Here is a 27,206-nt window from a genome sequence, read left to right on the forward strand (position 1 = left end):
GGTGGATAGATAACTGGTTGAAAGACAGAGCTCAGAGGGTCGCGGTTAGGGGCACAGAGTCTAGTTGGAGGTCAGTGACGAGTGGTGTTCCCCAGGGGTCAGTACTGGGTCCAGTCCTCTTCAATATATTCATCAATGACCTGGATGGAGGGATAGAGTGCACCCTCAGCAAGTTTGCTGATGACACAAAGCTGGGGGGGTGGCTGACACACCAGAAGGCTGTGCCGCCATACAGAGAGACCTGGACAGGCTAGAGAGTTGGGCAGAGAGGAACCTTATGAAATTCAACAAGGGCAAGTGTAGGGTGCTGCACCTGGGGAGGAATAACCCCATACACTGGTACAGGTTGGGGGCTGACGTGCTGGAGAACAGCTCGGTGGAAAGAGACCTGGGAGTCCTGGTGGACAACAGGATGGCCATGAGCCACCAATGTGCCCTCATGGCCAAGAAGGCCAATGGCATCCTGGGGTGCATCAAGAAGAGTGTGGCCAGCAGGTCGAGGGAGGTCATCCTCCCCCTCTACTCTGCCTTGGGGAGGCCGCACCTGGAGTACTGTGTCCAGTTCTGGGCTCCCCGGTTCAAGAGGGACAGGGAACTGCTGGAGAGGGTGCAGCAAAGGGCTACCAAGATGATGAGGGGACTGGAACACTTCTCTTATGAAGAAAGGCTGAGGGATTTGGGTCTCTTCAGTCTGGAAAAAAGACGACTGAGGGGGGATCTTATCAATGCTTATAAATACTTAAAGGGTGGGTGTCAGGAGGATGGGGCCAGGCTCTTTTCAGTGGTGCCCAGCAACAGGAAAAGAGGTAATGGGCACAAACTTGAGCATAGGAAGTTCCACCTAAACATGAGGAGGACTTCTTTACTTTGAGGGTGGCAGAGCACTGGCACAGGCTGCCCAGAGAGGTGGTGGAGTCTCCGTCTCTGGAGACATTCAAAACCCGCCTGGACACGTTCCTGTGCCACCTGGTCTAAGATGACCCTGCTCTGGCAGGGGGCTTGGACTAGATGATCTCCAGAGGTCCCTTCTAACCCTATGATTCTATGATTGTGCTACCTCTCTCATCTGCTTTCATGACAGACTGACCCAATGCAAGTACTTAAAGTTTAAGAGTCAATTCTACAGGGACAAATCCCAGACCCACGTGTTTCCATGGCCCATTCATTTTTTTCCAGGCTCCAACGTTCAAATGAAATGCTAATGATTCACAGTCCTACATGTGGCTCCGACACAAGCTCCTGTACCTCCTGTTTGGGGAAGGGGTCTCTGAAGGCAAATTTTTGCTTGGAACTCAACCAGTTCTGGAGAGCAAATGGGCTGTGAGACCTAGCACAGCCTGATCTCCTGACAAATTTACTGCAAGGTAGTAGTCAGCTACAGCAAAAATTTAAAATGCTTTATAATAGCCTTACGGGTCGTCTTATATGACATTGGGGAAATCACTTATTCTCCATGCCTTAATTTCTCATTTTGAAGAGAAGCGCTGAAAAGAACAATATTATCTTAGAGTTGTCAGGAGGGTAAAGCAATAAACAGCTGAGGCAGTGTGACTGCCCCAGCAAGACATACCATGGAAAAAACCCACAAATAAAGACTCAGTGCAAACACAGCTCCCTTGTACTCTGGACACCTGAGGGCAACCATAAGAACTCCAACCAAGGGCGTGGGATCCAGATCAATTGTGTGCTCTGTTTTGGGACAACATAAGCCTCTTACTTCCCATGTAAGTGCTAGGTGAAAAAATAAAAAGTCCTTCTGGGGTGCAATAACCTCAACCTCTAATGATAAACAGGGACCGGAGCTTGCGTGTGCAGTCTCAGGCCGAAGAGTCATTCTCATTTCTTCGCCTTTCATTGTATAAGTACGTTTTAAATACCAATTCAAGCCAGGAGAAAGGCTGAGCACTAAACTATCAGAGAAATGTGTTTTGTCTGATAGTGAAGAAACTACCCAAAAGTCTTATTTTAATTCTCTGCTTGGTAAGATTTATCATCTGAGCCTCAGACTATTTCATCCCACCAAACGCCATAGTCTCTGTGCTACAAGGAGAAAAAACGGGGCTGACACACCACCATCATTAGCAGGCTTGCTAATCAAGCCTTTAATTTCCTTTCAGTTACATTTGCTTGAATTGAAACCTTATGCATCAAGCAAAAATAAAATGGTTTGTGCTTTTGTTTGAGTAAGAAAAGATGGAAAAATCCTAAATTCAATTCCATTCAAAACAATTATTTTCTTTGGCAGCTGAACCAAAAGAACCCACTAATTATTCACATGTATTCTAGCAAGATTATTTTATCCACATCCTCAACAGCATACACTATTCTCCTATGGCAGGTATAATACTCATCATGAAAGTTTGTTAGTCCACAAAAGATTTAGATTTCTTTGCTTATTCTCTGCTGCAACTTTTTTTTTTTTCTTGCCAGTCTTAAAAAAAACCCAACCCAACAAAAAACCCAAACAACAAACCACACTCCAAAACCACTTTCAAAGACTCCACAAGAAAACACCCTCACGATTTCATTCTGTAATTCCTCATTTTGTTCCACTGTGGCTTTCCCCTTCTTCCTTACTGTTCACATGCACAGCTGGTTGTAATGTGCTACATTAACTTAAGTCACATTTTGTGCTTCTCAAAATACATCACACAAATTTTTGATAAAATGACGGGGAGTATTTGCTCACCCGCTTCTCAGCAACTTGTTTGACAAGTCAATGAGAAGGCAAGAGCTCAAGAACATGAGGAACCCACTGGAGCTCTTGTGGCTCGCTATCACCTGGACCAGGACTCAGCTCCAGGAGCAGCCCACATCGCCAGGTTCCTCAAATCCAGGGCTACAGAGCTGGCTCCTCTGAATCAAGGCCTTAGGGTGAAGCAAGGTGCAGAACAGTAGTCCCTTTTCATACAGAATTTTTGAATGTAAACAAACCAAAACTACATAGAGATTTTGAAATTTCTCTCTCCTCTGTGAAATAATTATTTTCAACCTCTCAGTCACAGCTGAGATATGCCACTGGCCTACGATTTAGTCCTTCGTGATAAACAATCACAAACAGAATACTGGCAATGCCCATCTCAAAGCATTTTCTTCAAGCAAAATTGACTTGTCTGACTTAGGTACAGCAAGGTATTAGTAATGTAATAAACTTTCATTTATCTTGCAAAAATAAAGCAATATGGGTTTCAAAACCACACACATACAACACCATTAAACCTTTACTACACAGCAGAGAAGCAGCATCCATTTTGTGAACAAGTTCATGGGGATGCATAAGCAAGGCTTACCGAACTTCTGCTATAAACGGGTCAGGATGCTGCTTTTTAAATATTTTTAGACTGCAACATCTTTATGAGGATTTAATTGAACCTGTATTCCACTAACCATCTTTCACATCGTGTGTTAATGTAAGGAGATTAAAGTAGCACAAAGTCTTTTTATTGCCAGTGATGGAATTATGAATTGATGTGCTAACTGCTATATAGAATATTTCCTAGCCTAGAAGGAAAAAAAAACGTCAAGCAGCAGCTATTCCATTTGACATATTGAGATAATTTATCTGTAGACCTGCCATTAATATGTAGCAGAAATAAACCCATTCCATAATAGGGGACATAGGTGGATGAACACTGACCTAAGGTACTGCTACAATTCTGGGGAACGGAGGAAGGGAAGAAGCAGCACTTTAACACGTGGAATCACTTGCCTGGAAGCTAAACAGATTAGTTTGAAGCTTTTCACCGACTTGGTTAAGAACACAAACACTACGTATGGATAAGATTATGTGAATGACTTGAATTAATAAAGCTGATATTTCACTTGTACTGAGTTTACTTCACGAATGTTTGGCTACAGCTGCTAAATGAGGTGCAAGAGCTCGACTTAGTACAGAAATCTAACTGTACTGTGTATATGTAATTTAACGCTGCTATTACTAAATTCTAATTTAAAGAATTGTTCAGATCATCCTGGACCCAAAGTGAGATAAAACCCACACCACCAATACTCTCTTAGTAAAGGAGTTCACAAGTATATGTGCTTGACTGTGCTTAAATAGTTACAAAAGCAATATAAACTCATTGCAGCTACTTCAGTTCTTCTGCCCTACCTCAAGTTTGCAAGCAAGGGAAGACAAGGAAGAAACGAAGCATCTTCACATACCAGTTATCATTTCCCCTCCATGATGGCCAGATTTCAGAAATCCAAAGACTGTTTTGGATTGATAGGCACAATCCACGCAAGCCTGTACGGCCTGCTGAAGCACCACATTGACAGGACCTGGTCCAAAGTGATCTGGAAGCTGCTGAACCTTCTTCTTGTCCAGGTGAGGCCCAGAATTTCCATGCTTGTTGACATAAACACACACTGAAAAACAACAAGCCATATTTACTGACGAGGAACTAAGACATGTTCCCAAGTTAGAACTGTAAACCATCTTTTTAGTTTTAATCCTGAGGAAAAGATATACTGGTCAAGAAGCTGAACATGCAGGCATACTTTCCGAGCACACAAAAAGCGCTCTCTCTGTCCTCCGTCAAGGTTCTCCTGCCTGAGTCCTACATGCACTTCTTTCTGGTCTCTAAAGCCCTTCTCTACCTTGCTAATATAATAAAGCTGTCACGATCTGTGCTTATCTTTTATTTTCATAGAATGTGTTGGGTCGGAAGGAAGGGACCTTTAAAAGGTCAGCTAGTCCAACCCCCCTGCAGCAAGCAGGGACATCTTCAACTAGATCAGGCTGCTCAGAGCCTCATCCAGCCTGGCCTTGAATGTCTCCAGGGACAGGGCCTCCACCACCTCTCTGGGCAACTTGTGCCAGTGTCTCACCACCCTCATTGTAAAGAACTTCTTCCTAATGTCTAATCTAAACCTACCCTGCTCTAGTTTAAAACCATTGCCCCTCATCCTATCGCTACATGCCCTTGCAAACAGCCCCTCCACAGCTTTCTTGTAGGCCCCCTTCAGGTACTGGAGGGCTGCTATAAGGTCTCCCCGGAGCCTTCTCTTCTCCAGGCTGAACAACCCCAGCTCTCTCAGCCTGTCATTTTGACTAATCTCTGTTCATACACTAGTTCCAATAAAGTAAGAATTACTGGCAGGTACACCAAGAGGTGATTCTAAAAAGCTGGCCTGACCAAGTTACTGCGCTAATTTTTCTCCTGTTTGAGAAGCTGCAACAAAGACAACCCCATAGTATATACCTACCATTCTGAAGCACCCATATAGCATTAACACGTGCATGTATAACGGTCATGTCTACATCTATAACTGCTACTGAAGGATGTCTATACTGAAGGATGTCGGAAGCCCCAAACCACGTAATCACAGAATGACAGGGGTTGGAAGGGACCTCTGGAGATCATCTAGTCCAAGCCCCCTGCCAGAGCAGGGTCACCTAGAGCAGGTTGCACAGGAATGCGTCCAGGCGGGTTTTGAATGTCTCCAGAGACGGAGACTCCACCACCTCTCTGGGCAGCCTGTGCCAGTGCTCTGCCACCCTCAAAGTAAAGAAGTTCCTCCTCATGTTTAGGTGGAACTTCCTATGTTCAAGTTTGTGCCCATTACCCTGGGACAGGGAACTACTGGAGAGAGTCCAGCGAAGGGCAACCAAGATGATTGTGGGACTGGAGCACCTCCCTTACGAGGAAAGGCTGAAAGAGCTGGGACTCTTTAGCCTGGAGAAGAGAAGGTTGAGGGGGGACCTGATTAATGTTTACAAGTACCTAAAGGGTGGGTTTAAGGAGGACGGAGCCAGGCTCTTTTCAATGGTTCCCAGCGACAGGACAAGGGGCAATGGGCACAAGCTAGAACATAGGAAGTTCCGTTCAAATACACGGAAAAACTTCTTTACAGTGAGGGTGACAGAGCACTGGAACAGGCTGCCCAGGCAGGTGGTGGAGTCCCCTTCTCTGGAGATTTTCAAGACCCGCCTGGATGCAGCCCTGAGGGATGTGCTTTAGGCAATCCTGCTCTGGCAGGGGAGTTGGACTAGATGATCTCTAGAGGTCCCTTCCAACTCTGAAGATTCCATGATTCCGTGATTCCGTGATTACCCCTTGTCCTGTAGGGGACAAGAGGTACAACACTCATGTAGGATTTCCACACAGCAACTTGGCCTTCTCTGCTAAATAAAATAAACTTACTTCTCTAGAAACACTGTAAGGTGGTTTAAAGCTTAGCACAAAACAATCAAATAGGACTTCTGAAATTACTTTTCATAGACACTATGCAAAACTGTCTTTCAAAAGGAACAGCAACGCAGAAAAACGGGAAAAAGCCGTAACTGAAGAATTCTTTTCTTTTCGGCCTCGGATATCACATGACCAGGAACGCACCCAAGATATTATTACAGCTTAATGAAAAAACATGCCTCTGTGGTGATCCAGCAGACAATCTAAGCATTCTGTTATACAGAGACTGCCATATTTTCTGAACTGTATTATTATTTGGGCTTAGTTAAAAACTTGGGTTTTTAAAAATGAAATATTTCTAGAAGTGTTTTAGTGATCTTGTGTCTTCATGCATATCTGCTCACTCTCCGATGTCTGCAAGTTGGAGGAAACTTATTTGTACAAATAACCAAAGATACAAGTCAGCAAAAATAGTTTTCATGGCATCTTCTGTCTGGGCTCAACAACAACTGCCTCCTGAAAGGTTTATTTTCCTAGGAAACACATACATATTTTCCCCTCATCCATCACTGAAGTTGGGAGTGAGAAGAGCCTGATAATTTGTAGTGTAAAATCAGGTTTTTTAAATGTACAAAAAGCACCCCAAACAAAATTATCACTATTTGTGGAGTTTTTAGAAAGTTTTGAGATTTCAGTTGACAACATGCAAATCGTTTCACTACAGGGTTACAAATTCCTCAATGAGTTAGTTCATTGACTAGCTTATTTCTCTTTTGCCAACCCTTTTCAAGATATATTTCATCGTATTTCAAAAACAAGTAAACATTGGAGGAATGTATTTCCTCTGATTGCCTTTGCATGGTTTAAACAGTCCGAGTTGTTTCTTTTAATGTAAGGCTACACAGAGATAAAAATCTCCATTTTGCTGTATTACAGTACAGCCTGCATGATATCAGAACATCATATGGGTTTTCAGCTACGTCTGTTCCCATCTCATACATTAAGGAGTGGGACAGACATGAAAGAACTGTACAGTTTCCTTCCTCAAACAGGAACAAACTGCCAGGTCTAGCAAATCTATCACAAGTCCCTGCGCGCCAGCACTTCTTGCTATAATGCAGGCATCAAAATACTAGTTCTGCAAAGTAACACTGCCACTTACAAATATCTTTAAAAAATAAGGCAGCTGGATAATGATTTACACTAATAAGTTTGCAGCACATTTGCCGTAAAATGACACTACTACTTTGCTAGAAATGGAAGCCAATTCACACTAAAAATGTCATTATTTTTTTTTCTTTGTCTTTTACCTGTGGATATAACTGCTGCAGTTGCACCAGACAAACTAATTCCGTCTTTAAGTATCTGTGTAGTGCCACTGTCCCCCTCAGGAGAAGAATGAGACGGTGATGCAGGAGTCAGTTGGTCCAGCGAGCTTTTTTTCTGTTTAGAGAAAAAAAAAAAAACAAACAACAAAGTCAAAATATTTAATGTTTTTTAATGACTATGCAAAATCTTTCTGCTATCAGTTACTATCTTACCAAATGTGCGTGGTTCCTTACTACAAAAGTACTACACAGAGCAGAGAAGGTAAAGCCCAGGAAAGGAAAACCAGAAACTGTCAGTTTGCATTTACAGCTACTTAAATAAGGCAGTGGAAGACGAACGACTTAAGAAGGAACCCACCTCTATCTGAAAAGCGGGAACAGAATGAGCTTTCTAATTCATGGCCCTTCTAAATCTTAGGAAGCACAGAAGTGGTGCTTTGGATTATTTTCCTGTCCAAATCTTTCCAATCGTCTGGGTTTATCACAACTCAAACCAGTCAGTTGGGCTGTGTATATATACCCATATAAAACTTGAGGCATACTTAGGTGTCAACTTTACAGTGCACCTAGATTTTTCCTCAGCTTGTTTCAAAGGGATTGAAATTCCCAATTAATCACTTTCAGGAACTAGTGCTTTGTGGAAGCTATCAAATAAACCAGTAGTTACAATACAGTCAACGCAGGTTGCCAAAACCTTTTCCTTTCCCACACCAAACTTATTTGCAGGTTATCATATGACAGACCACCAGAGTTTGAAGCACAAAGATTTAGAAATTAGCCAGCGCATATTACCTTCCACCTAAGGAAAGGAGGATTTTGTTGTAATTTGGTTTGGAGTTTAGAAAAAGATGTGCACAAGGACGGCATTTCTAATGTGCTTTGACATGTTGTGAAAATACATGGAAATAAAAAAAAAATGAATTGTAGAAAAGTTCATCACCTCTCCCTTCACCACCTGAGAACAGATTATGTTCTCATTCTCTAACCTACCAAAAAGTTAGGAATACAAGAGATTACCCAAGGTCTTGACACTGCTGAAGGCAGCAGAGACCTCGCTACTCACGTGGTAAGGATTTACTGCTAAAATTGATCAATAGTGAACTGAAAATTCAGTCAAGGTGCTAAGGGAGGTAAGCCCTCTTACATTTAGCAGTACTCATCCTTTACACTTTTAGAAGCAGCACATTTTCCAAATAATATATTAAAAATAATGTAGAAAGCAATCAAAATATACACCTTCCTAAGAGAAGCAGCGCTTAACTTCTTCACAACACCTATAAAGAATAAATTCACTTTCTTCTGAAATCCAGGGCACATTAAAGAATATTTCTGTGCCCCTTACAGTTCAGAGAAGATCGGTTTGGCTGGAGAAACTACTCGACAATATGGCACTGGATGGAATGGCCACAAACATAAGGAATAGACTGCCAAGGCTTGGCATTGCACTGTGAATGAGACAAGGTGGCTCAGGTCAGACACTGAGCCAAGCACTGATGTATTACTTGTCAGGAATTGCCTACATATCTCAACAGTGGGTGACAGACGGGTCTCGCTCCATCCTTAATACAGAGAAGAAAAATGTACTTGGGAAGTTTGAGCTTTTGATCTGAAGTCTGACGTTCCTGAGGGCTCCTCTGGAGCAGGGACTCTTTGGGCGCCCAGTTGTCTGTCACCACACTGCAAAATACGGGTGGTCAAGTTCAGGGTAAAGAGGAGGAAATGGGAGAAATGTATGCATGGAAACAGAATGCAAATGCTAAACTGTAAGACACAGGAACTATCCTCCTTCCGTACTAACACATAAGCATGGCGAGGCTAGTGGCCATTTCCTACCTTCTCCTTCAGGAGGAGGAAAGAGCATGCGTTTTGGAAACACAGCACATTATGCTTGCTCAGCTGACGTTCTCATTTTGCAACCCCAAACTAATGAGCAGCAAACTGCGATTCCAAAGCCATGTTGTTTCACGAGGCGGGCCACGTTCCCAGCAGGGCTCAGCACATTTGGTTGGTCAGGTTGTCACCGGCTGGCCCCTGCCAGCTGTGAGGGCATGCCAGCTCCGTTTGCCTGCCGAGAAATCTGCTCGCAGTCTGGCACCACATGGCCAACTTCACAAGCTTTACCCTGACACTTAAAAACTCTCTTCTTGTGGGGTCAAATGTGTGATCCACACTCAGGCCTCCCTCAAGAAATTCTGGAAGGAATTCTTTGCATTGTTACGCAAAGTGTACTTTTAAAAATAATGAGAGAGATGTAAGAGATTTAAAGATATTTCTTCTTCACTATGACAGAGTAAAACCATACAGTGCAAACCGAGGGAGACAAACCAAAAACAAAACACAGCATGCATCTCGTGCATGACACAACAGCTCAACATTCCTAGCTGTATAATAAAAGTTAATACCTGCACCACGATAAACATTCCAGCATAACAGATGTAAAAGCGTAAAGAAAGTCAAACAACTCTACAGTGTATCAGGCATAGACCAATCTCCCCAGATACACAGGTTTTGAACTACCACATAGCCAGCTCACATCTGAAGCACAATTACTCAGCCTCAAAAGCTGAAGGGATTTTTTTGGATCAGTCGTAAAAAAAAAAAAAAAAAAAAGAAAAAAAAAAGGCATTTTCAAATGTATAGAGACTGTATGGCACTGCATGTCAGATACACCCTATCTGTGCAGAACTCGTACAAAGCCATTTCCTCTATTCACCCTTATGTTAACATGTGTCACAGTCCAAAGAAGAGCTTGCACATATGTATAACGTCTTGGCAATTTAACCATGTACCGAAGCAATAAGAACCTTCCACGGATTCTCAAAAGGAGATAACGTTTAAAGTTTTTTAATGCAAAAGTTCATGTAGTAAAACTCCCAAGACAGATATCAAACTTAGATTCTGCAAAACCTAACTTTTAGTTGCCTGGTCCCACAGAGGAAATCAGGGGTGTGTAGAGGTACCTCAGATTCACTGCTTCAAGACAGGGAGTGTCAGCAGTAACGCCCATTCCCCAAACAAATCCCCCCAAGTACCTCTCACAGACCAGGTGCAAAACGCAGTGCTCTGAGCAGACACTTTCAGACATCCAGTGTTTAGACCCCAGAAGTCTCCTCTATGGGTGAGATGCCTCCAACTATTCCTCAAAGCATACAGAGCTTCTCAATTTCTTTTTCACGAGGCACAGAGGACAAAACTCTTACATGGAAGCGCGCATTCTGTCATACCTGAGTACGTCCTTAAGATATGAAAGTCCTGTGTTCAATGCTCTCCTTTAAAGCCCCCCAGACTTATGAAGAACACCCCATCCACCAGCTGAGTCTGGGTGGGAGCACCTTTCTACTCTTTAATCTGTGTATCTGTGCACTTTTATACACCAAGCTAGAGATAAAGCTGGAGACCACTTGCATCAATAGCCTACCAGTTTGGATGCCCAACTGGAAGGGGCAGGCAGCAGAAGAGACAGCGCTTGGCTTTCAATTTCCAGTCCCCAGAAGAATGCCTTACCTTGTGGTCATCATTTTAACAAAGTGCCTGCTTCCAGTTTTGTGCTAGAGCCTTCTAGGTATGCTCTAATAATGTTACTTCACTAGCACTTTACACTGATCATCAGTATCACTGAAGGGAGATGTCGCACCCACATCTCCCATGGAGATGTGCCATTACTCCACCCTTTCCCACACATCACTAGTAATAGATCCCATAGCCCACAGTGATCCAGAGTAGAGGAGAAAAAACACAAAACTTCAACTTTCCGAAACTTGGGGGCAGGGGAGGGGTGGAAAAAAAACTACGTATATGGTTCAGTACAGTAGCAAAATAACCAGGACTAAAAACCCAAAAGGCCTCCCTAGCTCTTGGAATTTTACTGGAAATGGCTATTCCAGACTAGTATTTTTCAACACCAACAGCTCGCCCATCAGGAAATTTATCTTGTTCTGGATTAAATAATCCATAGAAGTTTATAGTGAAATATTCCAGAATAGGTATTCTAGACTTTTACTTGTAATCAATTGCTGAAAACACTAAAGCCCTGAAGGCTGAAAACAGAAAATTCAATAATAATAATAAAAAAATCTCACTACAAAATTTTGCAATATAGAGTAAAGTAGTAGATAAGGACTAACCTTTTTTCCAGGTTTTAAACTTTTTTTCCTTGTTTTAAGATTTTCAGTATGAGAGGTGCTTTTTGTCAAGGGAATATTTTTAGGAGACCTGCCCTTCTTGGGAACTGCAGACTGTCCAGGGGGTTTGCCCCGACCTGGTTTCCTGCCCCGTTGCGCTGGTACTGGAGCAGATTTCTGTGGAGACTGCATTGAACGCCGGGTCACTTTGGAAGGGGAAGATTGGATTTTTGCACTGCTCTTTGTAATGGAAACTGAGGAAAAACAAAAACAAAAGGGGAGGGGAGGAAAACCTCAAAATGAACGATGGAAAGCAACTTTTCTAACAAAGGCTTAAAAAAAAAAATAAAAGTGTAGTGCACAAGTTATATTGTAAAATAAATATACTTGGATATTTTGAACTTAAGTGGTTGGCATGAAACTATATAACCTCATTAAAGACCAAGAGAGAACTCTCTATACCCACTATTTTAGAGGGACTTTTCTAAGAGAAAGACATTCAAGTAAAAATAAAAAAAAAAAAAAAATCCACTCACCTTATAAATGCTTCCCATAATTTTCTTTACGGTAAGATATTTGTAAAGTGCCATTCATCAAGAAGGCCTTCAAAATACTTCACAAATTATACAGCCCATAAAAACATCCGTTCTCCTCTAAGGGCAATTTCCACGATTACAAGACATGCCAACTACTTCTAGGAAGCTACAAACCTTTTGAGCAGTGAAGAAAATCATCCCACTGAAGAAGAGAAACTGATGACAGGCAAAGTATCATTAATGAGCATTTGTCTGAGATGCCACTTAGAAAGTTAAGTTCATGTAACTATACCTGGATTTTTCTACCTGGAGCCACCCAGACTTCAAATTTTATTTGGAAGAAGGACTTCCAATAATCAAACAAAGTATCACTTCTATTCATTCTTAACACTAAACTCGTTCTCCGTTGAATCTCCCAACCCAATACAAAACTGACCCAATATGTGTATGAAGTGACTATATTATAATCTGATGTGAGCTGCAAGATGTAATCAGATTTCATTGAACTTCCTAGTTAGCAACCTTTTCCACCCAACTCACTCTCCTCTGAAGTAATAATGATGATTTTATTTTAACAATTCCCTCCACAATGGACTGATTTAAACACCAGAAGGATGTCAAACAGAACCTACGGATAAGGGCAGTCTCACTGAAAAGATGCACCACACCATGCTAGAGCAGTACCTGTGGCCAACAAAAGCAACTACTAAGTCCAAAAGACCAAGAAATATTCTATTTCATTGGCCTGACTGCTGACAGAGAGAGATGCAGAAGCTGTGAAAGAGGTAAGTAGAAGATGAAAATGGGAAATTTTTGTGACATCAAACCACCCTTGATGCAAGAGGTGTGGGAAAGGAACACACAACACATTTGAAATCATTTGAAGGCTTTACACTGAAATTAGATGGCTTTCTTTTATCACACTGCCTCTACCACAGCCTTTTGCATCTCGCTGATGATGAAACTTTGTGATTCTCCCTAACCTTAAATACTATAAACTTAATGTGATATGACTCAGAAGTATTGCAAGTTAGGATTCAAGCAGGCTTTGACTGTGTCAGTCACCAGTGCCTGATCCAATGCGCTACTGCAGACTGAAAGTGGAGCACGGGGTGCTGCTAAATAGTTAACTACCTGGATTTTTGTGAATTTGGGATATTTCTCCTCCTGAAATATTAGTATGTTGAGCCTTTCTGGTGGGCAAATAAAACACAAAATAAATTAAGAGATACATTTGAAAAGAGATCTTGAGAAAAGAACATATTTAAAGACTGAGTAACCGTTTAAATGGCTAGCTCTATGAGTAATATTCACCTTAACAGTCCAGCACCTAGCTTTATAACTGCTACTTAAGTCTGAATTTTTATTCAGGACTTAACTGTTAAAAAGTATTTGCAATAGAAAATGTCACCGTAAGATGAAATACACGCTGCAAACAGACTTCTTATAAAATATAAGTACTACTGACACACATTTTTAAAGCTGTAGGAGCATTTACATACATTGCTATTTGTCTGATTCGGTTACTAATCTAATATTCCTAAATGGCAGTTCAGAAGAAATCTCTTCATTATGGCTGGCTGCAATCCCAATACATCAAATACAAACATGATATCCCTAAGTATCTGAGAAGGACCACCTTCTGGATGTGCAAAGTGATCACCTTCCTTTTATTTATGTATGCCAAACTTATTTTCATATGCAATGACAGCTTAAAGTAAGATAAATAGAATTTTAACCAAATGCTGGCATAGCATTACTCTGATGTGTCCAAATTGCTGAACGACAACTCGCATTAAGCTGTACGTCTGGAAAGCAGAACAATATCAACTGTATGCTGTACAATACAGTACTAAATATCGCATCTTGTATTATGCTTACACCAATGTAAAATGCAGCTATTTTTATTTATTTGTGCCACAAAGCGACACATTCAACAAAACAATCATGAACTTGTAAAGAAATGTTTGTTCACAAATTCTTTGTGCCTCTGCCTACGCTGAAATTTATCAAATGCATTTCTGTTCTCGCACAGTAACGACACAGCTACGGTTAAATACACAGCTACTTGCAACGTCAACAGGTTCCAGGAGCACAGGTATGACTTTCGGGACACTGGGCAATCCCTGCTCCCTTCCAGAAGGCCATTTACCGGACAAAGAATAACAACGCAAACAGCTGCAACCACTTCAGGCTGCCCTCTTGAAACACAAGCACCACGTACCCTTATCTCAGCATCTTCCTACCTGTACGCGCCAGAGGACCGAATATTAGCAGCATTAACCATTAAGGGAGGGGGGGGTCAGGTCCCATTTGGTATTTTTCCTTCTGCCTAGGGCTGAAGCCGCTTTTTTTTTTTTTTTCCAATAGGCAGGACTGCAACAAAGCCCATGCTGCCTGGGCAGCCTCCCGGAGATAGCAGCAAATGAGGAGGCTGCTATTTGCATTTGTTGATTTAAGAGAGGACAAGACTTGGGGGCGGGGGGGGAGCGCAAGGGAGTGGGAGACTGCTAAAGTAATTCCCATATTGTCCGCAGGCTGTATTGACAGTGATCATCAGTCACCTGCTCATACTTCCTTCACCCCGGCCTTCGGAGGGAGACCAAAGGTTACGCTGGGTCACAGGATCTGGAGGGAAATGAAAAGACATGCAAAATCGAGCTGCCAACCCACTGCATCTGTAGACAGAGTTATCCCCACTAGGCCACATGTTCCAAAAACTAAGACGGTTTAATAGTCTCACGAGAACTTGTTAAAATATAACGTTGAAGAGAATAGAGAGGAAAAATGCCAAGCTCTGCTTGCAATTACTGCAGTATTTAGCTGGGATATTTACAACCAAAAAAGCACATTTCCCTTTTCAGGATGCTGCTTTGCATCACAAAGGCCTTCTCATTTGCACAAACAAAATCAAGCATTTGTGTCTTGTTGCTCTTCTACACAAATATCCGCTGCTCCAGTTTCAGGAGTGGGATGCATTGCATGGCATTCTTTCCCAAGTCTCTTATTTAGACCCAAAAACTGTACCGGCATCCTCAATAACTGAAGAGCAGAGAAAATGCTACACAAACACACTTTACCATCATAACGTTAGCAACTAAATGGTGTTTTCAAAGTTCACAAAGCTCTACTTATACTGTCCTGTTAGTGAGGTGACCACCTCCACGCAACACACAAACAGCTTTCATACTTTTAATTACTGCTCATTCAAAATATTCTCATTTTTCACACAAAAACATTCTGTGAGAATCCAACACCGACACACTTTGTATACAACGTACGTAAGAGAAATGCCAAATCCAGGATCTTGGAAGTCACAGGCTAAAGATGCATTGCCACAACTCAGCCCTCATTCACACAAGCGGATCCACCGGAGTGAACTGAGCTCATTTACATGAGAAGGACATGAAAGATTAGACTTTAGATGGGGGCCAAGTTCTGCTTGTAGAAGCAGAAAAACTTCCCAGGCACATGCAGGACTGCAAAATTTGACCCCATAACGTTATCCACAAGACCTCTTGCCAGAATAAGTCAGATATTTAAGACAACAGTGAAATCCGAAGCTACTTGAAACCTCCAGCGTTTGGGAAGGGGATGGGACAGATGACAGCTCAGCCTGAATTCTCATGCAATTCTAATTAGTAAAATTCCTTCAGATAATCCACAGTGATGGTTTCACTCTATGTTTTTATGGAAACTGAGGGGAAAATAGGCTCAGATTTGTAATATTTAAACATGAGAAATCTGCCATTCAGTTAGTGTCACAGAGCAGCAATTACAAGACAAGACTTTAAAAAGCTGAAGTAAAATTACACGAAGCAAGGTATGGGCCCATTTTGCCATACATTCTGTGAACAAAGCATTGCTACCTTAGATGAAGGTGCCAATTAGGACAGTAAAAACAGTAATTCAGTGTTTAAACCAGCATTTATTTCAAGAGAGAAATGATTTTATTTGTACTGCAGTACTGTTCCTACGTCCCCCCTGAAACGCACGCCAAATGCTCTTCTGAGAATACAAAATCCTGACCCTTCTCTCATCTATGGATTAAAAAAAAAATAAGGCGAAGAGATTTAGCAACTTACCCTAAACCCACGTGAACATTCCACAGCGGAAGTAATGGAAACATACGTCCTGAGTTCTAGCCCAGGATTTTAACTATAAAATTAACCTTCCTTAATACAGTAGGTTATTATCATGATGGTTTTGACAACTGGGAAAGGAGGTGGAAAAGATTAGCAATTTTTCAAAACAGCTTACTGCCAAGGATTATAAAAATTTATGTCCTTATGTCTCAATTGAACAAGAGCACCATACAAAAGCATAAGTATCTGTAACGCATGCCACCTCTTTCTATCTATGTTTGGATTACTTCTGGTTAAGAGGTAGCTGCAAAATACTAATTGATACGTTGCTACGATACAAAATCAGTTACAAGTCAGCATTTTGCTGTCTAAAAAGCAACACTGCACTTGGAAACTTTCACATCCACCTTGGCAAGACAGGGACATCATGCAGTTTTCTTCTTTCTAGGTTTTAGTTTCTGCTACAACAAAAGGAAAAAAGAAAGAATTTTGTTGATAAACTGAGAAGGAAGAGAGCAAGTAAGTACCCGATAAGCTATCAAAGCAGCACAACCTTGAATTACCTGAAGACAATTTAGGTGTGCTGATGATGAATCTGTCAATAAGCTTGGCAAAGCCTACCTCTACACAACAGATAAGAGTTTTAACATCCTGATTCTTCACCCTATCATTACTGATTCTGCTCAGGTTTTGCCATTAGTTTTCCCCAAATAGTGTCATCAGGATGAAAGGTCATCCCAAAATGAAACAATAAAATGCAACAAGCTTCAGTGGAAGAAAAAAACAAACAAACAAACAAAAATCCCCCCAAAAAACGCAGAGTGTGGTTAGTGCAATGCCACAATTTGTTTTGTCTAAATATCTGAATGACGGCACTGATATTATTAACATAGCGTACATGTACTAACACAGATTTGGAAAAAATCCACTCAATCCCATCCACTAGTTGGGCAACACAATCACTGTGGACACTAGTAACCACGAGACCTGAACAAGAGCAAATAAAAAAGAATATTTTCCATGTAACAATCAAATATACACATGTTGAAGTACTTCCAACTTAAAAGAAAATTACAATTACCTTATAAATAAACATGGTGAGATTGTGGGGAAACCAGACTTACAGTAAAGTCACAGCTTTGGGAAAGGCAAAACCTTTATTTTTTCTTAAGTGATTACCGCCTTGTAGCAGCACCATCCAGGCATTGCTGCAAGATGCCAAGAAACATTAATACCATATAGAAAAAGCTTAACATGTGAGAGAATGTGGCAAATCAGATTTTAGCCTGAAGCACTGAGTTTTTCATGTACAATTCTGAAGACAGCATAAATCTGCTTACTGTATGTGCCTGATTTAACTAGTGTGACCTGCTTGTGAAAAGAAGCTGACTGCACTGAGAGAAAAATGAAACCTCCAGCAGTACAAAATTGTACCATTTCAATATTTGTTTCTTCCTTTAATGAAACTTAAGAATTACCACGCTTATCTGATTTTTTTGGCTACTTTAAACAACACGAACTCTTTTCACAGATCTAACTGTAGCTCTGTCAAAAGTTTCAATGCTTCTTTCATTTCATCTGCAAACGCTATAGGCTAGTACTTAAGTTTATATTGATGTGGCATATTTGTGACAACTCAGCTGAAAATACAGCACAGATATGTTGACAAAATTTCTTTATCAATAACAAAGAAGTGCATCTCCAGTAGCTAGCTTGGAAAAATCTGCTCAAAGTAAGCATGAGAACACGTCTGAAAAGTAAATAGAACTAAACAACTAAGCTAAGAAATCATAAAACAGACAAATAAGATACTTTTTAATCTCTGCTTGAGCCTGTACTACTCTTATTGCTGCAGACAGCTTTTGAAGGAGACCTTTAACATCACAGGCTGATTAGCGTAATGAAAGAAGATTGCTCTCGCTGACAATAAATGCACGGAAGTGGGAGAAGAGCAATGAGGTGACACATGATGTGGAAGGCGGGAGACGAACAGATGGAAGAAAGGGGACTAAGGATAAAAGCTAGAGTGTATCACTATTTTTATTTAGACTACTACATCACCTTCCTTTGGTCACCCAAATTCTGTAGAGCACAAAGAGCAGTTCCTCCTTTGTGAGTTCTTGCATCCCCTTTATCCGTCAAAGATCCAGCTTCATAAGACTGCGAGGATCAGCGATACGTAGAAACTGATCCCTCTCCAGATGCTGTTCACATCTAAATGATAGATACTACTTTATGCTGAAATCAATCTTTGCAGGTGAAACTACTTATCATTTCCCGCATGGCTTGTCCCCAATTGTTCTTTTGTTTTTTCTCTTTTATGGAATAGGTTTTACTTCTATTATAAATAAAAAGGGGGCTTGCCTAAGTAACTGCCATTTACATGTAATGACTAAACAGTAAAATTAATTTATAGAGAAACAGCAAACCAACACTGCTCTGACAATCTCCAGTCATCTGCCAGCCACTTCAGTCATAACCCTCGGATACAACTAGCTACAGTGCAATACAAGAATATTCTTAGGCATAGTAACAGCTTTCTATTACCCAATTGAGTAAAATAAAAGCTACAATCTATGGTGGTTAAATAGAAAAGCATAATATGTTTGGCCTAGAAAAAGAATTAACAGAAAAACATGCAAAAGGTATCAAACTTAAAAGGTCTTTTTAAAGCATATCAAAAAGCAGAAGCGATATGGACTCAACAGATGATCAAATTTCAGAATGACCAAATGCAGAAGATAGTAATAAAGCAACAAAACCGAATGTTTTTTTTGCATTCATACTCACCCCAAGGAAGCTCATCACATCAGTTCCCATACCAGAACCCCTTTTCGCAGGGATTTGAAACAAGTTCCCTGACATGAAGTAATAGTAGCAGAGGTCAGGAAACAGAGACAAAACAAACAGTAGAGAGCTGGGAGGACACACAGCACTTCGGAGTTTTAAGGAAAGGAAAAGATGAAATGTCCAACCTACTGATAGTGCTGTGCAAGTTTGTCGTCAAGTTCAGAGGCTAAAAGGGGTTTAATGCGATGCCAACACTCCAGACAGCAAGGTATGGACAGGAGACCTGACGTTTGTACTGGCCAAGTTGCTAAAAACTCTTCTGCAGAACAGAGGTAGTAAACCCAAAGATGAATATGATGTGTTGGGGGAGAACCAAATCATAGCTTTTGTAGAGAAAAGTCATACCTCACAAATTTATTATTAATTTTTTTTTTTTTAAGGAGTCAATAAGCAAGCAGACAATGGAAAGTCAACTGATGTAGCCTGTGGATTTGCACTTGACAAGACCTCATACCAGTCTTAAAAAATCTGTAGCTGGCAATGAATATGAGGGAATATCCTCGTAATCCTTCTCAAGAATTTCTTGGAAAATACCAAACAGTGGCCAGGAATAAACATGTTTCCACAGCTGAGAGAGGTCTATAGAGAAATCCTGATGAGATCTCTCCTTGGGCCTGTGCCATTTGATTCATGTATGATCAAGACTAAAGCATAAGATGGCAACAACTGCTGAACAATTATTTGAGTGAGTAAAGATGTACAAAAAGATCTTGTAAAGCTGAGCAGTTGCTCAACAGAAGTAACAGATGAAATTCAATGTCAAGGAATTCAAAATAATCCAGCTTCTGTGACCAATGATGGGCTATTAGCTAAAGTATACAAAAATGACATCTCAGAATTAAAATAAATATTTCTATGACAGTATTAGTTCATTGCTCAGTAATAGTCCAAAAATCCCAAATACCAATTCATGAATAACTATAAAACGAACAGGAAAAAAAACCAACCAAACAAACCAGAAACCACCACACTGCCACCAAGTCTTAAATACCGTGTGCACTTCTGGTTCCATTGGCTCAAAAATAACGTAGCTGAAAGCAGTACTGGAAGCAGTACAGAAGAACAAGGATGATCAGAGGAATTAAACTGATCCCATAATGAGGAAAAATGAAACAGAACAGGATTTGACAAGTTTGGAATACAGATAGCTGAGGGAAGCTAGAATATAGGTCTACAAAATTGTGATGGATATGAAGGAGGCAATTAGGGAACAACTATTTACTGTCTCTTCCTGTACACGTACTGGAAGTACAAGAATCTACTTCAGTACAAGAATACGAAGACAACAAATGAAGCTACCAGCAAGAAAAAAGATACCTCCTTTTCCACAGAACATATACTCAAATACAGAACTCCTTACTACAGGGTGTTGTAGGAGCTTAAAAGTTTGGATGGCATCAAAATATAACTGAACAAAATAGATCAAGCTCCTCCAGGAGGTACTCAGCATAAAAACATTATTCTTGGTTTGGAAGGTGCTGGGTTGTACACAGCCAGATATTAGGAATACTTCTACCAACCTCTCTCCCAGGTGCTTATGCTTCTCATCAGACATCTGCTTTCAGCCACTGCTGGAGAAAGCCTGCTAGAGTAGATGGTCCTTCAGATCGATCTATCATAAACATACTATCATGCCAACTTCTTTCACCAGGTATACAGTTCACACCAATGTTCCTGAGTGACTAGAACCATTCAAGTGACCAAGAGACGCAGAGAAAACAATCTACTGTGCCCTTAAAATATTAACCTTGGGCCAGCAGGCCAAGCCAACATCAAGCACTGCTGTCGAACCATACACAAGATAAGTTACTACCATCAGAGATATTTCTAAGGAAAGAAACTACAATATTAGCTAAGCACAGCTTCTGCTAGTATAAATATTGAACACTACATTTCATACCACTGTACTCACACCCTGACACCCAGCCAGGTCCACTTAAGTCACATTTTCTGATAAGGACCAAAGACAAAACATCAACACAAAGATTAAGGCCTGAATGTTAAAAACAGTTGGTCCAAAATAACTTTTCACCTACCATCTCAATTTTACCTTCTATTAATTGCATCTTAGTTCCCAAGCTTATCTTTCTAAAACCAATGTGAGTTTCAGAAGATAAGGCTAGAAAGACTAAACATACCACGTAATCTGTTCTGAATAAATTCACCCATACTAAGAAGCCTGTGTTTAAACTGTTCTTAAAAAGCTCCCACAACAGGGCTCCTACATTCTCTCTGGGCATCCTAAATGGCTAAGACAGCAAACAGTCAAAATAAAATCTTCCCTAATTTTCATATTGTCTCCCTTCTGCATTTCATCTCTTTCAAAGGGCTAAATTAGACCCTAAAATGTAAGTCTTATGGCAGGAAACCGTTGTGCTAGGTATGGATGAATTTAAAGCATCCTTTACCGCTTTCATACTTAGATTGCAGAATATTGGTTTTGCTTGGTCACTAAAATCTGGGGGGAAGGGGCAGGTGTTCAGTCCTTTAACTAGTGATTTAATACATTTAAATGCTTTCAGAAAAAGTAGTTATAAAAATCAAGAATACTTCACATTATATTCACTCTGAAATCTAAGCTACCACCAGTCAATTATTTTCACTTTCTATTGCGGTAATTCAAGGCAGAAATACTAAACTAACCTGCAGGAAAAAGGTCCAGACCAGAATAATACTATAATATATCAAGTGAATGCCTAGAATATAGTGTCTGTCACACTTTCTTCCTTAACAGGAGCAGTCAATGTTAATGTGACTTAATGAAGAATCCTGACAACATTATCATATTTCTGAATTGAAATGACTTGATTATACTCTCCTTGAAGCTATTATTTACATCTTAATAAAGGACTATCATTACGGTTCTTTAATGGCTCAAAAGCGATCAAATAACAGTTGAAAACATAACCTGAGAGCACAAAATATTTCATCTAGCTATGTAAATTTGACAAGTGCATATAACATGCACAAACAGCACATAAAAAATAAGCACATGAAGCAAAACTGAAAGAACAAATGCTTTATGCTCAGAATGGGGAAAAAAAGAAGCACACACAATTTCAATGAAACTGCAGTTAACTTTGGGCTCCCTTTTAGAATTAAAAAATAACAAAATCCCCAGCCTGCACCTCCCTGCCCCCAGTTTCTATCACATGTCCAAAATGCTCCGGTTTGACTACAAGTCTGTCAGAACCTTACTTCAGGTTTTATTAATGCCTAAAGTGATATTGTTTTTCATAACAAAGCAATAGAATCCATAAAAATACCTGGGTAGGCATTTGAAGCTTTCAGCAAATTTGAACATGCTCAAGAATTTTGTTTGTTTTACTATCTGAACAACTGGAATACGTCATCAACTTTACTAACTGTTAAACAACTCTTTGAACTCTCTGAAGTACTAATCAGGCAAGAAAAATTCTGTACATATTATCTCGAAATATTGCTGGTTTTCCAGCACTGATACTGGAGTAGACTAAACAATTTAATAATACCTCTCTCCAGAAGATGCAATTGGGCTCAGCAATCTAAACTGTCACAAAATATCTTCTAAAAATTTTATGTCACTTATTTACACAGCCCGTTTTGCATAAAGCCATTTTATTTCACCACAATCAATGTAATTAACTGACCATAATAGCATATTTCATTCATGATTTGTCAAAACAAGGTCAACCCTCTGAAGAAGCTGAGAAAGACACTTTACAGATTGGGAGCACAGAAATGTTAAGGTTGCAGTCAGCTTGGTACCTATTAAATGACTGCTGATGGAATACAGATTGTCCTCACCTGGCTTTCCCCTGCCTTCTCGCTGCACATTTGTACTGGAAGATCATCCTGGATCTGCCAGTACAGCTACACACATAGTTGTTCCCTTGCTAAAATCTGCCCAAACAGACTAAACTAGATTAAAGGTACTATCACCGTTGGCAGTAACTGCAGACAGTAGCTACAGGCAAGGATGCAGAGGTACCCGTAACTAATTTCACTTCGATTTTCCTTACGGTTCTTGACCTGCTGGCAAAAGACTGAGAAAAACAATGGGGATGGAGACGGCAGGAAACATGATTCATTTCTTGCTTTCTTTTCCTTTGTACTTCCAGTGAGAGTTCTGTGATACCAGTCTACTCATTCCTTACTCACCTAAAACCAGCTGTGAAAACGCTCACAAATTATTCTGGTCAACAATATTGAAGTAATTAATTTAAATATGGTTTCCCTCTTTAAAAACTTGCCTTTCTGTCAAATTTGAATAGAGTGAGGATAGAAGAGCCCAAACAGTTTGACAGAAAAGCCTTACGCTACAGAAACATGACAAGAGGTCCCCAGAGTAGCAGAGGAATTACATTCAGGGATATCCCGCTTTATTCCATTTCCTTTCTCTCTGTGATAGATAGCTGTACACTATAAAGCACAGTGCCTATTAGTTAAACCCTACATACGAACATCCTTAGAGGTATGAGGACAATAAAGCACTCAGAATAGGCAGTTTCAAGACAGAATTTTGGGAGTACAAAGGAAGAAACACTAAATATATAGTTTAAGCCTTCAAACACCACAGAAGCAAAGACTACTTTCTTAGCAGTTAGCTTAATATAAAGTGCTGCTGCAGCAAATAAATTAGTATCATTAAACACGAGCATTTAACTACCTATTAACACAAACAGCAAATCTAGTTTAAGTCCAAGATTCCTCACAAGCACACAAAAATTAAAGATTATCAAAAGACCTCCTAACAGTGTTAAATGAAACATGTTCCCAGAGTTACTATGAACAGACAAAAATTGTTTCCCAGTAACTATCCTATTAGCTTTAAACTACATAAAGAAAATTTAACAACATTTCATCCTCATCAGCTACTCACAAATCAAATCTTCAGTCTTATCTGCATACAGCCAGCTGGTTTTTAAAATTCTGCTGTAATTGAGGGGAAAAATAATTAAGCAATATCATCTTACCATTGTTCCCTGGTGGTTGTAATGCATCTCCTGTCAAGCTACACCATCCAACTGGGAAAATATCTCGAGAATCACATCTGCACCAATAGTCAAATGCTCCTCTCCAGCCATCAAATGTAACAAAAACTTCGTCTCCTTTAACATCCCCAATGGTTGCTGGACAAATCAAGTATGGGTTCTTTCTATCTATAGCTTCAAGCTTCATTCCAACTTTAAAGCAGTTTGGCACAGGTTTTGGTGGTTCCTACAAAAGTAAGAGCAGTATAATATTTGTATTTCTATGGCCTCTTAAAAATAAAAAAGAGAAAAACCTCTATTTTTCTTCAACATCCTTACTTCTTATACTCACTACTCTCAAAAAGTTATAGTAGCCATTCAAGGAAGCTTACCGGTATTCCGAATTTGCTTTCGCTCTTCTGTATTACAAAAATCTAGATTCTGTTCCCACAAACACAGCTGGGATAATTAGAAAAATTCTCTATGACAGAAAGACCCTAGTAAAAGTATTTATGTAAGCAATAGGTTGCACCCAATACATTATGTCTGGGCAGGAAGACAGCAAAGACACTAAAATGAAATTATTACATGCTAATAAAGAAGAGGAGGTTTGCAGGGAATGGATATTTCTGGGGACTGATAACTGTCTAGTAAAAGCTTCACCTCTCAATTAATCCATGAAAAATTCATTAGCATTGGACATTATTTATAGGCCTCTGTTAACTCGGTTGGCCTTAATCCAATTCCAAGTGGACAAAAGAAAAACAAAAATCAAGTCAATGTGACCAGCGTAAGTAGACCCCTATAGCAGGAATTGTGATCTGATGCAACCTGAATTACCACCTCAGCTTCAGGAACCTTGTTATCCAAAAGCCATCTCAGATGTGCTGGTAGGCTCGCACAGGGAAGCGTGGCTTATGATGCCGTAGAAAATTTATATAATTTTATCTGAAAAACGTATATAAAGTTAACATACCAGCAATGTGACTGCAAGTCTGAACCTGACTGTTTGATTTGCTGACATGAATCTCACTCTCAGTTTCAAAAATGAAGTCACTTAATGTGACCACTGGGTTTTACCACCCCAACAAAAAATTGAACCAACGAGTCATTTTAATATTACTGTTGTTTTTATATAATTTTTCATGTTTCACAGTAACTTGCTCAAGAGTCACGTTTAAAAAACTGAATGTTTTTTTCTGCTCTTTTAAACTATTTTTTCACTACCTTTTAAATTTTGAGTATGTGCCCAACGAATACATTTAACAAAACCTTTCCAAGCACCGCTATATTCCAATGGCTCTTATTTCCCACTAAAAATTTTCTACTCCTGTGCAAATGTGAATATGGTGCTATTAAGAAATGTGAGATGCATCATATCTTAAATCCATGAGATGCAAAAAAAAATGAGGTAGCACAAGTTTTCTAAATAACACACCATACTTTAAAGTCTCAGCTCAGGAAAAGAGATGCCCGTCCAATGGACTAGAATCACAGAGCTTCCTGTCTAGCTTTGTAGTTTGCCAGTTCAAAGTCGTTTTAAATAATAGTCTTGCCTTCCTGTGCTGCAGAAAACAGGGTAATATCTTGGCATCCTCATTAAAAAAAAGTAACCAGGGACCAGCGTCTGTTTCTTCTTACCTTCTTAAAGAATGCTGCAGGTGCCATTTCAGCTCCATTGAGAGTTCTTAAGAGAAACATTGGCCAAGAAGATGCATTCATCTGGAAACCTGAGTAACAAATAATTTATTTGTATATAATAGCCCTACTTTCAGGTCATAAAATAAAACACGAGGAGAAGGATATAAAGTGCTTTATTAATGCCTCATTCCCTCTATTTTGGACTTGGACAAAATGAAAGTAGCCAAGAAGGAAGAGACAGGGTCACTGGCGGTGCAGAAAGCTGTGCAATGCCTTTCCATTCTGAGTGACTTGCCTGCAGAATTACTCATCATCATTTGTGATTTTACAGATAAGTGTCGAGGACTTAATGACGTTCTAGGACAGATAGTCCAGTTGTCCCACGTAGTCCCTGGCCTAGCGGAACTACCCCAGCACAAGCGCCTAGCTTACTTTTCAGGGCTGCTTTTTGCTCTTTTCTAAAACAACATCCTCTGCTCCAGCTTCTCTCATTTATTTATCTGATTTTATTTTCAAGAGTCTTGTAGTTCTTTCACTAGACCACAGACCCCCAAAAAAACCCAAAACCCAAGCAGTTTCTTCTCCCTCCCCATTAAAATAAATAAACAAACAAACAAATAGCCTTAAAAACCAAAGAATACATAACAAGGAAGAACAAAAATGCAATTATTTTAATAAAGGCATGTATCTACTGGAAAACATAAACTGGAAGATGTTTCTACTTTAATATTCTTCGTTAACAAGTGAATAAAAAGCACAAACAATAATCAAATTTGTTTAGATGAACTACCTTCGTTCAAGCAGAACAAAGATTTGGCTGCAAACATTCTCATTCCAGATAACCTTCCCTCAGAATCAACTACTTTCCAGTTGAAAACAAAACAAAATAAAAATCCCTTTTGCTTTCTGTGCTTTCCAAATGGATGTTTCAAAGTAATGAGTAAGATAACAGACATAGTCGACATTTTTTCTGCATCTTTAGCAGTTACATGTCTGGCACAGTTCTACAGAAAAAGAGACATAATAGAGGAAATTGTTAAGTTTTTCCACAAAGCAAATAGTACCAGAATCTGCCAGGAACTCATGAATTCCCTCATAATTGAGCCTCGACGATTCTCTTTTAAAAAAATGTAACTAGAAAGATGGAACACATTTGCAATTCTTAATCAGTTAAATCATTAACTTATCTAAAATATGGTATAATGGTTCTTCAACTTGTAGTTTTAAGCTACCTTCAGCTGAATAAACAGTTATCAAGTTGGAACTACCTATGCAAAACCATACGAAAACAAAGCTCACATCTGAGAACACTGACATAATTTGAGGAACGCTGAGCTGATCATCCGTCCTGGTTTGATACCAGAGTCTTTACACAATCTAAACACGTGTGGTTACTGAAACACGGTATTCCTAACCAGCTTGCCCAGAAAAGACACCTATGCAAGACAGGAGTGACAACTAAATAACAGTTTCAATTAACTTCATTTGGTCTTTAAGTCGTCCTGGTAAAACCAGAGAAAATGTTACTGTCAACCTAATTTGTGGAGAACACTAAGCTC

The 27,206-nt window shown here is 39.9% G+C and overlaps 1 protein-coding gene across 1 annotated transcript in view; it reads right to left on the bottom strand.

Annotated features, from left to right (window-relative positions):
- SCML2 (Scm polycomb group protein like 2) overlaps positions 1–27,206 on the bottom strand; it is a 75,089-nt gene that overhangs the window by 14,215 nt on the left and 33,668 nt on the right. Inside the window, exons 6-10 of the mRNA XM_054190990.1 lie at positions 25,648–25,736; positions 24,010–24,253; positions 11,587–11,837; positions 7,445–7,577; positions 4,165–4,368 (exon numbers count right to left, since the gene is read on the bottom strand). Coding sequence (XP_054046965.1) covers positions 4,165–4,368; positions 7,445–7,577; positions 11,587–11,837; positions 24,010–24,253; positions 25,648–25,736 — 921 coding nt within the window. The remainder of the gene's footprint in view (positions 1–4,164; positions 4,369–7,444; positions 7,578–11,586; positions 11,838–24,009; positions 24,254–25,647; positions 25,737–27,206) is intronic.

This window comes from Rissa tridactyla, chromosome 1, assembly GCF_028500815.1.
Source record: "Rissa tridactyla isolate bRisTri1 chromosome 1, bRisTri1.patW.cur.20221130, whole genome shotgun sequence".
In the NCBI taxonomy this organism is placed as follows: Eukaryota; Metazoa; Chordata; class Aves; order Charadriiformes; family Laridae; genus Rissa; species Rissa tridactyla.